Source organism: Atheta coriaria, unplaced genomic scaffold, assembly GCF_025399875.1.
Source record: "Atheta coriaria isolate IRGN ID8LTWV9N9 unplaced genomic scaffold, Caltech_Dcor_3.1 hic_scaffold_3_pilon, whole genome shotgun sequence".
NCBI lineage: Eukaryota > Metazoa > Arthropoda > Insecta > Coleoptera > Staphylinidae > Dalotia > Dalotia coriaria.
In genome coordinates, this window is record NW_027045445.1 from 6,692,173 (window position 1) to 6,706,336 (window position 14,164).

At 39.6% G+C, this 14,164-nt stretch overlaps 1 protein-coding gene across 1 annotated transcript in view; it reads left to right on the plus strand.

Moving 5' to 3' along the window:
• LOC135789442 (F-actin-monooxygenase Mical-like) overlaps positions 1–14,164 on the plus strand; it is a 29,129-nt gene that overhangs the window by 12,173 nt on the left and 2,792 nt on the right. Inside the window, 13 exon segments of the mRNA XM_065299274.1 lie at positions 2,037–2,421; positions 2,496–2,590; positions 2,592–2,737; positions 2,796–3,412; positions 3,477–3,825; positions 3,891–4,249; positions 5,529–5,783; positions 6,341–6,583; positions 6,764–7,225; positions 7,289–7,631; positions 7,682–8,062; positions 8,126–8,244; positions 11,327–14,117. Of these exon segments, the coding sequence (XP_065155346.1) occupies positions 2,044–2,421; positions 2,496–2,590; positions 2,592–2,737; positions 2,796–3,412; positions 3,477–3,825; positions 3,891–4,249; positions 5,529–5,783; positions 6,341–6,583; positions 6,764–7,225; positions 7,289–7,631; positions 7,682–8,062; positions 8,126–8,244; positions 11,327–14,117 (6,538 nt within the window). The 5' untranslated portion in view covers positions 2,037–2,043.

The window sequence follows — 14,164 nt, forward strand, 5'->3', positions numbered from 1 at the left end:
ACCTACACTCAGCACAGTGGTGAACGGGGAATTTTAAATTACCAACTCTTTCTCGGTCAATTGCTAGAAGGCAGGTGTTGATGATATCTTACCATTGCGCACAAAACTGCCTATAAGGGAGTCTTTATATTAATATTTACTCTTAATATTCATATAGTTTGCTACGTCTGAATATAGCAAGGAACTTTCCTCAGATCATTAATTTTACTATTTTGCAAATAAGGAAGGTAATATTTACTAAATTGCAAGAAATACACACACCTGTACCGTGTTGTGATGACTTATAAACTTAATAAAAGCAACATAGGTGGTTATGTCGTTAAACTACTCTTACATCTGTTTTTGGCTTTATAAATTTTAGAATAAATAACTTACTTTATGTGCACATTAATACACGGCTATTAAATTTTATCGTGTGTGGTTTTTATTTTTTGCGTTTTCGGGTGATGTCAAGCTAGAGATGATTGAGTTTTGACTCACTTGGACTTGAACCAATTCTTTTATCTTTTTGTCATGTAAGTTTTAGCTTCTGCTTGTTAATCTCTGACTAATAAGACCAAATAGAAATATTGGGTTTGAATCATCGTGTCCTTGAGTTTATGGCAAATATGTGTGTATATTTATCTCAAACATTTCGTCTTTTTTATTTTCTACTTAAGGCTAATAGAGATTAAATTTATGTGAGAATATAAATCACATAGTCTATAAACTTTACGATTTGCTTGAACCCGTCAATTTGCGCAATTAGATTTACCTAATTTTTATTCACGATTGCGCGTACGTGAACGTTGAAATTTACGATTTTAACAATCATCTAACGGCTCTCCGCTTGTAGGCTTGTTATTTTGAATGTACGACACCGTTTCGAAGTCGAAGTAGAATTAGTTACAAGCGTCATCCCCATTGAACACAAATTACAATGTCAAACCTCATGGTTTATTACCGCCATTGCTTCGAATAATACAATTGCTTTTCAAAGATGACCTGCTGCGCTCTGATCGAAATTGAAAATGATTGGTTATTTCGTATATTCGATTTGAAATCTCTTGGCTTTGTGCAGTAATTGCACAGGTGTTATCAGAGCGTAACGATTGTTTACATTCATAGAGGAACTATTTATGCGCACTTTTTTTCTTTATTCTAATTTGCGATTGCATTGCATGTGTTTACCACATCGATTTTTATCAATTGCGAAAAATCTACAAAATGCAAGGATTAAAATAATTCCAGCGCGATTAAACTAATTATTGCTTAATAACAATGGGCGTTTAATGCAAATCGTTCATTAAAAATTTGATTTCGAAATAATTAGTACAAGATGCAGATATTTTTTTTATTCAAATGCTAATAGCATATCCAGTAGTGTTTCTAATTGGCTAATTATTTGATATTAATAATAATTAGGTTTGATTAGAGCGCGTTTCGAGTTATATTGCTAAAGAAAGTTGAGGCTTGACAAAATTCATGGTCGGTTTGGATGAAGTTGAAGTTGAGTTTCATTTCATTTCATTAATTTCTCTTTCTCGAATCTGTCTGACTGACTGACTCTTGACTGGCGTTGTGCGTGTATATAGTCATGTAGTGTGTTTGTTGGTCGGTAATTATATCACATCCACCTTTCTTCTGCGCAAACAGGCGCTGCCAGCAGCACAGCGGTGTTGTTGGTATGGTTTACGGCGTTTGCGGCGCAGTCAATTGGCGATTCATCCGCAGGCGCGCCTTGGCCGCATTACCTTGACCGACGTTTCGTCTCGTATGCATGTCGCGTGATCACGGTGATCACGATTTGTGTTCAATCGAACAGGTGAAAAGCCCGAATTGAGTTTTGTTTCGAAAACTGCTGCATTGATGGTGGTCACAGACAGTTTATTTATGACAATGTATACACTTCTTCTTTATGTTTATCAAATACAAGCTAATCATAGAAATAAGATGTGATGATAAAACTTTCACACAACTTGCAAACGTGTGCATTAAAGGATGTGAAAGCGCTTTATAACGTTTTCTGAATTGTTGTCGTTGTTTTTTTTTTGCAGTTCCAAAATGAATCGCTATAACTTGCAGACGCCTGTCGAGCCGCCGAGAGGCCGACCTGTCAGCGCGATGGACGCCGCACGGGCGACCGACTTTTTTGAGTCCTTCCTCAACGCCAACACGCTCAAGACCATCCTTGGAACCTATCGAAGTATTTGTGAGCTGCTGCATCTGAAGCCGAATGCGCTGCCTTTATTCTACCCTAAACTGAAGGAGCATTTGACTTCGTGGCGTGCCAAAGCGTTATGGAAGAAGTTTGATGCTAGGGCTAATAATAAATGCTATGGCAAGGGAAAGCTATGTCCCAATACGCGGGTGTTAATTATAGGTGCGGGACCTTGCGGATTGCGTTCCGCCATTGAGGCGCAATTACTTGGAGCCAAAGTTGTAAGTACAAAATAATTGTGCTTCAATTAAAATTGTATTGAAATGTTTTTCTTTTGTTTTTAATTTTTAACCAGGTTGTAGTAGAAAAACGTGATAGAATATCAAGGAATAATGTACTTCACCTGTGGCCGTTTGTCATTGATGATTTGCGTCTGCTCGGAGCAAAAAGTTTTTGGGAAATTCTGTGCCGGTGCAATTGACCACATCAGCATCCGTCAGCTACAGTGTATTCTCTTAAAGGTTGCTTTACTTCTTGGTGTGGAAATTCATACAGAAGTTAGTTTCGAGCAATTGATTGAACCAAACCCGGAAGAAAGTAATGCACTTTTAATGTTTGTAATTTTTTTATATTAATTTTTAATTGATTATTACAGAAACAGGTTGGAAGGCAGAGTTCAAACCAACTGAACACCCCGTCAATCAATTCGAGTTTGACGTTGTGATCGGCGCCGATGGCAAGCGTAACACTTTACAAGGCTTTAAACGCAAAGAGTTCCGCGGAAAACTCGCGATTGCAATCACTGCAAACTTTATCAACAAGCGCACTGAGGCAGAAGCACGCGTCGAGGAAATCAGCGGCGTCGCGTTTATTTTTAATCAAAAGTTTTTCAAGGATTTGTTCGCCGAGACCGGAATTGATTTAGAGAATATCGTTTACTACAAGGACGATACACATTATTTTGTGATGACGGCGAAGAAGCAGAGCTTGATTGATAAAGGTGTGATCAAGCAGGATCTGCAAGACACGGCGAGGTTGCTTGCGCACGAAAATGTTGATCGTAATGCGCTTATGAGTTATGCGCGTGAGGCGGCCGAATTCAGCACGAACTACATGATGCTGGATCTGGAGTTTGCCGTCAATCACTATGGCCAGCCAGACGTGGCCATGTTCGACTTTACCTCGATGTACCAGGCGGAAAACGCGTCACGGATTATCGAACGGCATGGTTATAGGTTGCTATCGATTCTCGTCGGTGATAGTTTATTGGAGGTGTGTGCGAAAACGTACACTTACTACTCGAATGCATGTAATTAACTCGAAATATTTGTTGCAGCCGTTTTGGCCGACTGGATCGGGCTGTGCGCGCGGTTTCCTGTCTTCCTTGGACGCCGGCTGGGCGATCCGTAGCTATGGCTCGCACTCGGCAACGCCGCTGGAAGTTTTGGCGGAGCGCGAGTCTATTTACAGACTACTTCCGCAAACAACGCCGGAGAACTTAAATCGAGACTATAAGAGCTACACGTTGGATCCTTCGACGCGTTATCCTAATTTAAATAGAAATTTATTATTACCACAGCAAGTTTTGTCGTTGTTTGACACCGACGATGTCAAGTCTATCGAACTGAGTCGGACGCCGGTGCCGAGCAATGTTATAGATAATCCAAATAAACGACGCAGAAGAGGTTAGTCTGAAAGATTAAATTATTTTATTTGTTTTAATTTATAAATTTTGCTTCTTTTACAATAGATTCGCATGTAGATCCAGATACACTTCTCTGTTGGATACGAGATCAAGTAAAGGAGCATGAAGATTTGGACGTTGCTAATATAACAACGTCATTTAAAGATGGCCGGGTCCTCTCCGCGATTATCAGTCATTACCGGCCAGATTTGCTCGACTATAACAGTGTGACAATTGAAGACGCAGTTGGGAATAATCAGGTCGCGTTTGATTTGCTTGAGAAGGAGCTGGGTATCACAGCTGTTATGACTGGCGAGGAAATGGTAGACGGGGACGTGCCGGATTTCCGGATGATGGTTGCCTACTTGACGCAGATTTATGACACTTTCCGCGGCGAAATTCCACATATTAAACACCCGAAACTGGTAAGTTGAACTTTAATCATAGACGGTCATCTCCTAATACTTTTCATCATTAGAGAGCATTAAGTACTACTCGAAAATGTTTGGTGTCCTCGACCGCAGTACCCTCCTTGATTTTTCATAAAAATACCGAAAAATCTAAGTTTTCTCTTGTGGACCGAATAAATTCACATCATGTTGAAGTTTTTGATATCCCGAATCATATTAGTTTGTCAGCTCTTGACGAGCCTAACAAATCTAAATTGCTGGTTGTAAAAGACGTTTTAACTACTGACTCAAAGGCAGATGATGCGATTGAATGTAAAAAAGCAGACCGCACTGCTGCTAAATTGGCATTATTAGCTGATAGCAAAATACTGCAGGCTAAAATGGACAAAGCTAGAGATAAATCAAAGGAACACAAATATACTGATGTTTCAAAAAGCGATGCATCCACGGATGCGTTGCATGTGAGTTTTGTTGAATGTTTGACCAAATTCGTTCAAACTGACACGAAACTTACGCCGGTTAAAGTAAACGCGAATATACAGACGTGTGTTACGGAAAACATTAAGATTATCATCAAAGATCGTCAGACCGTGCATTCGATTAACTTCGATTCTAAACCGAACCGTTTAAATATCATGTTACCCGATTATGTACAAAAAATACGCAGCAATTTAATTAGCAACCGTCAGTTGGACGTTTTCAAAAGCGTAAATGTTTATAAGCATAATGCTTTTCTATCAATGAATAAATTCTTGTCTGTGAAAATGAATCAGGCTGATCGAGTCAGAGATGCACCGCCGCCTCTAGAATACAATTTTGATCGCGTCGTCAATTGGATTAGCGCGAGTAATTTCAATAATGCGTTGACCGGAACCGAAACGCCAAAACGACAAGCGTGCAGAATATGGACGGTCTCACCGACATTACATCCGTGACACGGCAAAACCGATGCCGATGAAACCTACAGTTGTGCGGAATATTTTGCAAGAGTCTGATGATGTTGAAACATTGAAGAATCTCGCGAAGATCTTCGATGAAATCAAAGATAATAGTCTTGAAATGAAATGGCAACAAACTGAATCAGCGGAAAAAAGCGTCGAAAAGAGTAGTGGGCAGCGGGATTCAAAAGGAGTGGTTTCGGTTGTAGTTGAAAAACGAGAAAGCGTATGTCTTATGCCCATCCTAATTTTGATTATCTACATTTTTAGTCACAGTTCTTTCATTGAACATTTTAGACTTTCAATTTCCTCATGCAGATCTAACTGATTGTTTTGATGTTTTTTGTTTTGTGCAGGAATTACCCGAATCGAGGCGACATCAAGATGCTGCATTTACCAAAAACCACCCGGCTATTAAACCAGCAATTGCAACGTATGCTGCCATCTCGTCAGCTCCTACTCCGACCTCTCATCATCGTCCTGCCACAAGACACAGACGCCATGTTGATCTACCGGAAACATCACCGAACGCAGCACCAAACCATGACCGGAAACCACGAAAAAGGAGGTCGGCAGTGGAGAAGACCGAGAAGATGCTTGTTGGTGGCGTGGTGAGTTTATTCGTTGTTGTTTTTTTCTATAAATTTGCTCAATACGTCAGGGGGTGGTATAATTAAGAAGCGATTTAGATATTTCAACAATTTAGTACATATCAGTAGCAAACACATTTTTTTATTCCTGTACTAACCATTAATTAACACTCTTTATTTTATTATATATCTTTATTCTATATATTATTTTTTCGCTTTTCTTTAACACAAGTAAACATTGATTCTGTATCTTATTCTTCTATTTCTTTTAACACCCCACTATTACATTCATCCTAATCCATTCGTTTCTCATTGGTTTTAGTTTTTTTCTGAACTTTTTACCGTGATTTGCCAGACAAGCCTCGTGGGGATAACGCTTTTTGTGCTGGACTTATTAATCAACGCGAAGTCATATGATCTACCATTTTTACATTATTTATAATCATTAATTTTATTTGATCGAAATATACAAGCTACGTAAAAGAAGAGCACTATTACATTGTACTTTGTTGTGTTCAATGAATGAATGTTGCATTTGCATGTGGTTTCATTTCATGGTGGTTGTTTTATTACAAAAGGAAGAACGAATGAAGAGATTGGAAGAAATCGCTTCAAATCGCAACGAGCGTCATAGCAAGCGCCGCCAGCAGCGAAAGATGCAAACTGAGCAGTTCATTAAGAGCATGCAAATGTTGGCAGCGAATTCAATAAGCGAGAATTCGGAGCCGTTCGAAGACTATTCGATTTTCTTGTATCGCCAAACAGCGCCCAACTTTGAGGATCGCGTCAAAGATTTGGAGAAAAAGTTTACGTACATACCAGTAAGCGATGTGGTTGCTGTGGTGTGATAGATGTCAACCGTAAACAATACGCCTAACAATAATACTGCGGGTTTAACTTGTTGGGTTTATTTTTTTCTGTGCTGAACTAATCAACTGAAATAACTAATGTTTTCATTTGTCCACTATTGATTAGTACAACTCGAGATTGAAATGTTTTAGGAGAATCGAGTGCCAGTGCAACTGCGAGGCGAAAAGGACGAAGATTTCAAGGCGCGCATCAAGGGTATGGAAGACAAAGTCCACGACAGCTTTGTGACCGAGAAGAAGCCCAAAGAATTACTGCGCGCTATCGGGAAGATTGAAAATACTGATTGGAATATCAAAGAGATTGAAAAGAAGATAATTGAGAATAAGATGGGCAAGAACGTCAACAAGGATAGAGAAAAAGTGCCCAAGTGGAGCAAGGAACAGTTTCAAGCGAGGCAATTGAAGATGGAGAAGCAGCACTTGGAGCGGCAGGATAGCGCCGGCGATAAGTATGCCGAGATAGATAAGAACATTAAACAATTGGATCAGCGCTTGAAGGAGGGCACTGTAAGAGATTTAAATCGCAAGAAAGTCGCGCAGATTACAGAAAAACTGAAACCAAAGACAGATGAAGTCAAACCCGTTCAAAAGAGCGTAAGTTACCATCAAAAACTTCCATTAGTGCTTAAAAGTTTAATTAAATGATTGTTTATTTAGGCTTCAAAACCGGCGGTGGTACTACCAAACCAAGGGAAATCTGAAACTTGTCACTTCTGTAACAAACGCGTGTATTTAATGGAACGTTTATCGGCTGAGGGTAGATTTTTCCACCGGGGATGCTTCCGGTGTCAATATTGTCATACCGCCCTCCGATTGGGTTCTTATATGTTTGATCGCGATGGCAAATACGGATATCGGTTTTATTGTGCGCAACACTATGGCCAGCCCGGTGAGATTAAACAAACGAAGATCGTCCGGAAATCGTCGCAGAAACAGACTGAAAGAAGCCCCGAAAAGAAATTCTTGACGGGTGTAGCTGGTGTTGATTTATTGGACAGAGGTTAGTAAAAACGTTATAGTACTAATTTTGTTGCTAAATATGTTTGATAGTTAATGTCAAAGTAGATGACGGTGTTTCAGGTCAAACTCCTGAAAGAATTGAATTTGATTTGTCTGCCGGTCAAGCATCCTCTGATCATGAGGAGCCGCTCAGTCAAATGGATGAGGACGAATGGACGGATAGAAACTTCGGAGCGTCGACAGCAGAGTTGGGAAGTAGCGATGATGATGATTCGAGTTTCAGCGAATCGGATGATGATGACGACGACGCTTTTGAGGAAGCTTTAGAAGAGCCACCCACCAAAGAAGGCACTTTGAAATTGTTGAATACTTTGTGCAAGAAGCGATTTTCACACAGGCATCGCAACGAATCAGATTCTGATAGTTACAGCAGTTCAGATAGATCGAGCTACTATGAGAATAGTAGCGGAGGTAAGTTTAAAAAAAATAAAACCAAAGATTGTACTTGAAAGTTTTGCCATTTTTTGATGTTAGATGATGATTCCGATACTGCAACTGAAGGCGAAGAAGAAATTCAGGCGCGTGAGCGGCGAAAAATGGAAGTTCAAGTGAAACCACCCATTGTACACACTGATACTGGGACGGACACTGAGGTGAAAACATCAACAAATTCTCATACTGAAACTCCCGAACAACCCGCACCCTTAGATCCCCTTCCCGATCTTGGTCTTCCAAAAGTTGAAATACTCCCCGGTTTAGATGTACCTGCACCTCGTAAAAACAGTAAGTCGTCGGACGACGTTTCTCTTAATTCGAATGATTTTGATAGCGCGGAATCGGATTTCGAGGATTGCGTGCGTGAGTTTGAGACGGAAAGCAAAAATTTAGAAACGCATTGTTTAAAACGGTTTAATGATAGTAATAATAATAAAAACACGATAAGTAAGAGTGCAACTGTCGGCGCAATAGTCAAACGTAACTTTACCTTGCCGCCGAAAGCGGAAAATCGTAAAAGTTTTGGCAAAGAATTCATACCCGCGTTTAAAACGAATGACTCCGAACCGTTGTTGATTATAAAACGTACGCCGAGTAAGATTCATCTGCCGAAAGAAGTGGGTAAACCAAAAGTTGCGGTTAAGACTAACATTGATAGTGCGAAGAAGTACTTCGGAGATGTTAAACCTAAAACAATAAAAACGGTTGTTAAACCTAAAGTGGAGGAAGCACCGCCATTGCCACCTAAAGAAGTTGTTAAACCAATTGAGAAGGAAAAAACTCCGCCGTGTGAGAACAAGGAATCTAAAGAGAAGGAAAATTCTGCGTTTAATTTTGATCCACATAGCGATGATGATCTAGATAATTATATTGAGGATTTACTTCAAAATGAAGAGGAACTTATGAAACCCATTGATCCTAATAAGTTTGCTCTACCAGAACCTGAACCGGAATCAGAACCAGAATTGGATAAAGAAAGTGTTTCGAGTAGTATTGAAGATCTTCTCAAAGCATTGGAAACTGAGAATAGTTTAGACGATTCTGAGAGTGCAATAGAGTTAAATCCTGATGAGAAAATTGAGGATTTACTTGAATGGATGAATAACTTAGATCACAGTACTCATAGTACCAAATTATCGAGATCATTGACAGATGTGAAGTATAAGAATTTAGAACGTGTTTTGAAGACCCCTCAACGCGCTGATTCTATAATTAGTAAGTTGCCTAAAGATAATATTAAATATTTCGAGATGCACTTGTCTGGTAAACAGGTACCACAAGTAATGGAAGAGAATTTTGCTTTGACTAGGTCTAAAACTGATGTGTTGTGTAATCAACACAGGAAATCTGTTGATTTGGACGCCATGGGTAAAGTTGATGTTAAGAAAGTTTTGAGAAAGTTTGAAAGTTTTGATAGTCCAGAACCTAAAAAAGAACCTTTAGTATCGAGAAGGTCTTTTGGTAAGAGAAGTTCCTGTGGAAGTTTTAATTTTAAAAAGGCAAAAGAATTGGAATTGAAAGATATTGATGGCGAATCCAGTTCTAATGCTAATTTTTATAAGAGTAATTGTACGGTTCAGACCAAGATTAATCCTAATTATTATCAGCTTGGTGAAGATGAGGGGACAGTGGTTTCTGCTAATTTAGTTTTAAATGTTATGAACGATTTAAACAAGGAGAAATCAAAAGAAGACGAATTGGTTAATGATTTGCCTAATATTGTTAGTTCTGAGCCTGAACAAGAAAAAATTGATGAAGATAAGAAACGTGAGCGTAGTGCTTCCGTTGAAGCAGAAATAAGTGACATGCTAGAAGGTTTTGATAGTTTATCAAAGGGAATAGAGAAAGAATTGAAATCAGCAGATGAAAACAAGAAAGAATTTGAGAACATAGTACAACGCATCAGTGATTTACAAAGTAAACTGGGAAGTAAACAAAAATCACCTGAAAAACGTTTAATGGGAATAATAACACCATCAGGACCTTCAAACGAAATTGTCCCAGAACAAAAACCACCGAATTTGGACGATCTTTATGCAAAAGTCAACAAAAAACAAAAGGAGTTGCCTATTGAACCCCCAAATGAACCTGTCAAAGAAGAACCAGTAGAAAAATCGAAAGAAACCTCCAGTAAAATATTTACCTATTCGCCGCCTGTACCAAGAAGAATTCGAAAACATTCAGGCAGTGAAGTTGAACCACCTCCACGACCTCAAAGGCAGAAATCATTTGAGCAAAAACAAGAACAGCGCAGTTTAGCTCTACCTAAACCAAATCCTGCGTTAATGATTCGCTCGGCTGATAACTCACCAATTGCCAAACGGAAAGTTTGTGAGATTCCTGTGGTTCCCACCAGGAAGAAATGTTTAACTGCTTCTCCACCTGCAATGCGAAAACATCCTCCACAAGATCATAAGATTGCTGATTTCCCTGTGCTGCCTCCACGAACAAAATCAAAAGGTGAATCTGACAAATCCGGTGAGCACAGTAAAAGCTCAACGTTAGACAACAAGGATCGCAAGAAGGATACTAAACACGATAAGCATGATAAACACGATAAAAAGGATAAGGATTGCTGCATACAATAATCATCAAGAATCTTAATCTCTAAATAATAATTTTAATACCGAATCATTAACGAATCGTGAACTCTAATTAATATTTTTCTAATTTTCTAGTCATTTTGATATAATTGAATAACTCAAACAATTAATTTGCGAGACTCGAAATATTCGCTGACTTTAAAATCGGAATTTTAATTGTGGTAATAATGTTTAATGTAATGTAATAATATTTGGTGATGTTTTGTTAAGTTTCTTAAAAATTTATCGCGTTGTTATTGATTTGCTAAATTTAAATGTTAAAAATTACAAAGCGCCTAATGAATAGCGAGCGCAATTTGCTGCATTCATAAAATATTGGAAATTGATTTAGTAACAAACACAAGCTCCCCACGATTGCCAGTGTGTCAACAGTCACGTCTTAGCAATGGTAATCGAAGGTAATTATTTTGCGTGGCGAATTTAATTTGATGGTTTGTTGTGATAATGGCGGCATTGACTTAATCAAAGCGAATTAACAGCGTCTTATCCATTGCTGACGTGAGTGTTGTGTGATTAAAATCTACCCATCTAATAATTAAGCTCCTGAAACCGGCTCAACGCATGTCTTTTTATTGTTGATTTGATGTTCTTTAAAAGAGTTTTTTGAAGATTTTTTAATTGTTTTGTTTATGTTTAGATTGCGTCGGACGATGAAACCTCGTCATCTAGCGAGGTACAAAACTCTGCAACGGAAATCTCAACAGATTCTGAATTTGCTCAAGATGATCCAACGCCGACGTGCGAAATACCATCGATTGTCTTTAACGACATGTTTGTGGCGAAGACGCGTGGGAGCAGCAAACTGTCGCCACCACAGAAGGTTCAAGTGAAGAGCGCTGAGATTCAAAAACCCGTCGTAAAGACTGCAAGTACAACTTCTCCTAAAACGGGCAGGGATATCGAGCTGAAATTTACTCCTCTTGTTCAAACACCTATTCGAAAGCCTGTCGCACCTCTTTTGCTTCGGACGGAGGGCTATGCATTGAATCGCACACAAAGCACGGGGGGTATTGCTACTAAAGTATCGCTAGAGCTGAAGAAGAAGTACCTCTTGGGTGAGAATAATCCCTCAACTGCCATACAGAAATCCGGCAGTGCCTCCACGCTTGACTCCAAGTTCAAATCATTTCATTCGAACATCTCCGACTGCCAGAAGTTGTTGAAGCCAAGTGCCGAGCCCAGCGCCAGTATGCAAACATTCTGTAACAAGTTAGATGAACATCGAACCTCGCCGATTTCCCCATTGGCTATGTCACGTCCTATTTTCAAATTACCTGAGAAAGCCGTCACTACCACTCCCACAACGAAAACAACGAAGGATGAAATAATCGAAGAGCAGCCCGAGGTAGCCGTTGTCCCGAACGAGTCCGAAGGCCGTCCGAGAAGCCCTGTTCATGAAACATCAATTATTGTGCCTCAAATCGATTGGAGCCAGCAATCAAAAGAAAAGCAATTGTCCAGTGAAGGTACCAGTGACACTACCAGTTCCACGGATTCGGACGAAAATCAAATTCAAAAGTCTCCCAGCGTGAAAGCGTTTAATATTAATCCCGACTCTGAGTCTAGTACGAATATTAAAGATAATAATAATGACAATATTCCTATGGATAGTCTGAATTACATTTCGTATTCTAAGATTGAGAGTCAACCGAGTTCAATTCACGATCCGCCGAAGTCGATATCCAGCGAAAAGAAGGCATTGAACCAGCCGAAAACTTTACCCAAAATGGATGACGACCTTTTGTTGGCACAAGTTCATAGTGTTCTGCACAAACCTAAACCGAATATTGTGGTATCACATCAACCACCTAAACCGGAAGAGAACACCGAGCGGATAATCAGTGGGCGGAGTACTCCTTCCCATGAATCGGGTGTTTATCAGGTTACAGCTGCGTTGACTGAGACGGAACTTTCAGACTGGGCTCACGATGGTATGGTATCGGATGATTTTGCCGAATCTGACTACGAAGTCAAAGACCAGGAGAAACCCAAAGATAAACCTATATTTGCAAAGAAAGCTACCATTGTGGAAGCTGAAAATCTGCATGTTTTAAAGGCTGTGCGCAAGGAACCAGAAGAAGAGAAGTTTGAGTGCATTAGTAACATTTTATGTCCAACCCTTGACAATATCGAATTTATGGACACTGGCAGCGAAAGCAGTGAAGATGAAGATGTCTCTCCAACTAAAAATAATGGCTACGTGCAATTCCACGATGAAGATGATATTGCAGAAGATTCTCTTTCGCCAGTTATTAATATTGTGGAAGCTAAAAGTCCAATGATCAAAGCAACATTAGATGAAGATTTTGATGCCTTGTCGACAGTCGACTAAAACACTGGTTATTGCATCATAGCTGACGGCAATCAGGATTCTTACGGTGGCGAAGTTATTGACTTAAAACCTACAGATCTTCAAGTTTTGAAAGAGAAACAAAACATGTTTGACAACGAGGAGGATAGTCTGATAATTATAGAAAAGAGCACAACTGATGACAACACCTGCAGCGATTCCACAGTGAAGAATGTGACGGAGATAGCTCCCAGGGAACAACCGCCTGCACCACCAGCACCGGTCCTTGCAGAAAACAACAACACACTGGATAAGAAACGCTTAGAAGATAAGTTAGCACAAGTTAAGAGTGAAATGAAGATGATCAGCGAACAACGCAAGGCTGCACATATTGAGGCAGAGAATATGCGCAATAATATTGACTTTGTTCAACACTGCCAAAGGTTGCAATCCAAAGTCGATTTCGGTAATGCCAAAGATTCTATTGATATACGTAAAGCTAGAAGGCAAAGTAAGTCGGGTAGTCCACCAAAACCTGACTTGATTCAAGAGGAGAAGGAGATTTCAAGCCCGATTCGCAGCCGCAGGGAACAAATTGAAATGGAGCGGGATTTGAATAAGAAATTAGTGCAAGAAATGGTAATGAACAAAATGCGCGCAGAGAATAAGTCGTTGGAAAGAAAGAGAAGGAATCGCAATTTCAGTCCAAATTTGTCACCTAGTCGTCCTTATGAGTTGACGAAATCACCAACAACTGATATTGCATCACACATGCGTCATCCCACGCCCGATGTTTTACTCTCTACGATTAATAAAACTCCGATTCAGAAGTCCGAGACTTTGGCCGATTTTCATTCGGAAAGAGTGACACCACGAACGAAATATACTCCACTTTCATCGAACAATAGCCGCCCACTTTCTGCATTTGTGGCTGGAAGAAGTGATAATCTTAAATTGACGGAAAAGTCATTGCCGAATTCGGAAGCTTTTAGTTTGCCTGATATTCAAAAGGCAATTGATGGTGATTTTGTAACGCCAAAGGCTCCGCCACGGACCAAAAATGAAGGAAATCGAACGGTTGAGAAATTGAAAGAAGATGCGCGAGCACGTGCAAGATTATTAAGTGATGAAGACTTAGGTGTGTATTATTTTTAAACTAAAACATTGTTGTTATTAATTTATTTA